The 3,590-nt window shown below is 41.9% G+C and overlaps 1 protein-coding gene across 1 annotated transcript; it reads left to right on the top strand.

Moving 5' to 3' along the window:
• Nucleotides 1-541, top strand: MELLADRAFT_61219 (uncharacterized protein; the record flags this gene model as incomplete). Its single annotated transcript, XM_007407181.1, has 3 exons — nucleotides 1-10; nucleotides 56-210; nucleotides 272-541. 3 exons carry the CDS (start codon nucleotides 1-3, stop codon nucleotides 539-541), a joined length of 435 nt encoding a protein of 144 aa, XP_007407243.1.
• Between the last annotated feature and the right edge of the window lie 3,049 nt (nucleotides 542-3,590).

The following is a 3,590-nucleotide window of genomic DNA, read 5'->3' as shown; positions in this document are numbered from 1 at the left end:
ATGAAACTGGGTATGTGGTGCAGCCTTTTTGAAGGTTCCATCATCAATATTATAGCCAGAAGGCGCTTGAAAGGAAGCTCCCTTTTAAACTACCTGGAGGAGTTCCAGATGAATGTCCAGGAAGCCAAGCTTCTCATGGACTTCCAAAACTTTGTAGCTGGACAACCTGGGGTTCCTCCGCCTCTGGCTGAGATTATTGCAAAGCTCGAGGTGAGCCATACCTTTTATACTGCATCAGCAAGTACACTGACCAAATCAATTTTGCTTCTAGGTGGTTCGAACTTTCATAGTTTCCAAAAATTTGATTGCATCACCCTTGCCTAAAGACTTGTGGGCCATCAAAACAGCCCAGAACAAGAATCCCAAGAAATATGTCAGCCAAATAGCCAAACTCACCCACGCAGATGATGATCTACTCTATCAGGCCCTTCAAGCTTGGTCGCACTGGACATTTAATCTGTACAAAGGCGAAGCTTTGTTGAGTGAAATATCTGCCGACAGACACCTGCTCTCAGGATTCCAGACGGTGGACCGCAAGTGAGTCATTTTGAAATTGTTGCCTACTTACTGGTGATGGCTGAACTGATCTTTACATGTTCCTTTCATACTGCTGTGGATTTCAGTCCCAAGATGTGGTGGTCAGCCAAAAACACAAGGGAGAAGGGCATATGGTTTTTTTCAAATTCACATAAATGCTCTCCATTGTGCGGAGAAATAGGGTTGCTTCCAGTCCACCCAGAAGTACTTAGACCAAGGGTGTCAACTGAAAGGAGTTTTTGCTGTGCAAATAACTACCTAACGCATTAACAAAGTGACCCACTAACACACTAACACAATTATAAGTATATAATTAAAAACATGATAAAATATTAAACACATCTCTCAAGCTCAAGTTTCAAGAGCCCAACAAGTTAGAAATCATAATTACATAACAACGTAATTAGGACACCCTTTGTCTGATCACGATATGATCAAGAGACCCTTCATCAGTCCTAACTGAGAAGGATCCACGTAGTAGAAACCAGGACAATCAAGAATAGAACTTACCCTGACCAGGCGTAACTAAGTTAGAAGCGCGTCAACCCTAATCAGGGACTGGACCGGATCAAGCTCTAACCAAATAATTGGAATAGTTAAAAAATAATGATCTTTCGAACAAAGAAAGAGGACAATCCTTTTCCATCACAAAAATTATCTTTTACTATTTTTCAAATTCATCCTTTTCCGTTATACAAAAACTCAGAATTAGAAATCAAATCCCTTTTATCCGTTTGATAAAAATTAGAACTTACACTTTAGAAAAATCGTTACCGATAAATTTCCTTTAGTTTAGACTAACAATCATTGTTCGGACCTTTTTTCTCTCGCTCTATTTTCTTTATACTCCATTTCCACCAATAGGACGTTACAGATCGTTTAACTAGTAGTTATCCGACTAAAGTTCCTAAATACCTTTTTTCCACTTTGATAAAGAATTGTCTTATCAAATCAACGCTAAAGCGTCACCCAAGGATTCTACACTCTCGTAAGTGTTTACCTCGGCAGATTATCAAGTAATTGTACTTGCTAATATACTGGCAGCGGTTCTCAATTCCACCTGTGGTGTACAGATCCCACGGTGAAATACCGTGTAAAACCTAAGTAAACCTATCGGTATGCTATTGGAAACAAGCTGACAGACCTACCAGACTCCCCAGACCCCCATACTCGGTGTCGATACAAGTCCACACCAGACTGGTCTGGCCACCAAAATCACAAACCTCACTTAGAAAAATCAAAGAGGCTCGCAGACCGGTCTGTACTCACACAGACCGGTCTGTCTACTGTAAAACTTTACTCGAAAGCAACAAGTCCCACACAGACCGGTCTGTACTATACCCACCGGTCTGTACCTGTGCTGGCACTCACCGAGCATAACAAATCAGACCGGTCTGAGTACCTCACACCACATCCTTGAAAAGATCGGAGTCCATCAGACCGGTCTGTACGTCACTCAGCAGACCAGTCTGAGATCAAATACAAGCCAACCAGACGTCTGCGGTCCTGTCTTTCATGCAATTTCATCCCGCTCAGCACTGGAGCAAAATTCAATCTCAAACATCATCACAGTCCTATCACCATTTGCACCTTCACGATCAACTCGACCAACACTCAACTGACTCACGAATCGCCTGTTCAAATTTCAGATTTCAGGCTTCATGGATTCATGCATTGAAGCCAAATCAAGGTCACAGTCGAGGATGTGGGAGATAGAAAGTTAAAACAACATTTAAATGAATCAATGAACATGAATTGCACAACACGATCTATATTATTTATGTCATCACGATTCACTATTCAACTCAGTATCTACACCATCTAAAATCAATCGCTGCTCAACTAAATTGAAATCATCCAGAGCTTGAGCCGGAACAGAGCGACAGTGTACAATCTTCTCCCACACACTCGAAGATCTTTGAATCACACTGTTCCACTTGGAGATCAAAATTTCAATCGATTGGGGGCTCTCTGCTGAGTATTGTGCTGTTTTCCTCAGCAGCATCGGAAGCTGACTATCCCATACCATCCAAATTCGGCAAAACTTGATTGTCAGGCGACTATGTAGTGCTTTGAGAACTTGCTGACTCAATTCCCACGATGTTCTTGATACAAGACCACTCTGTTGAATTAGCTCGAGTGGACGTCTTCCGTTGGGGCAGCCATCAACCCATGCTAGGAAAAACATTTTAGATTAAGTGTGTGAGCAAGTTTAAAGTACAAGTATGTATTTGTTACTACTCACGCATCTCGCACAATTCAAGAAGTGCTTTCAACTTTTCTTCCATCATCAGAGCTGATCGAGCCATGTTCTGGACTTCACAGCTAATGCGTTCAACCTCTTCCTCACCACACCTTGCTGTTCGAAAGGCTTGAATTCCGGTCTGTGTATCCACGTCGACTGCCCAAGGCTTGTTGGGATGTGTAAGGTGTCCCATATCCCAGAAGGGATCGGTAATATCCATTGATTTGACATCTTCAAATGTTGGTAATCGATGAGGTGCAGAGTCTGGGTATGTATGATTATAAGATTCAACATTATCCTTGTATGTATTGTACTTTTGTAGCAACACCTTGTTTCTTTTTTCCATGACTTCCTTGTATCTTCCTTGCTCGGAGGTACCTGAAAGTTGAATAACCAATTACCACTCTGCAATATATTTAGTTTGAAATTCGAAATACAATGATATAGAATTACCAATGCCCGGCTGGTCCCATTTTTTTTGCCACTCGATCTTCCCAACTTTTGCCTCGTAAAGTTTCTCTTTTGCCATTTGGATTCTCATTCGAAGTCGAGCACGAGGGTCTAGGAATTAGTAGAGATATGTGATGTGACATAAGTCGATCCAAATATTAGATATATTATTCAAGATAGGCTTACCTGTTGCCTCTGGCATATTCCGAAAGTCTTCTCCACCTATATCCAGGGCCAACTCTGCTATAGTCTCCTCTAGAGCCACAAGGGTAGATGGCAGGGATCGCAGGGTATTATGTTCATCCTCAGACATGTCTCTGCGACGTTTACGTCGCAGTTTCTTGAGTTCGTTGCTATT

The sequence above is a fragment of the Melampsora larici-populina genome, assembly GCF_000204055.1.
Source record: "Melampsora larici-populina 98AG31 unplaced genomic scaffold MELLAscaffold_8, whole genome shotgun sequence".
Classification (NCBI taxonomy): Eukaryota; Fungi; Basidiomycota; class Pucciniomycetes; order Pucciniales; family Melampsoraceae; genus Melampsora; species Melampsora laricis-populina.
Note: the sequence above shows the minus strand (reverse complement) of the source record. Positions and strands in the feature narration are given on the sequence as shown.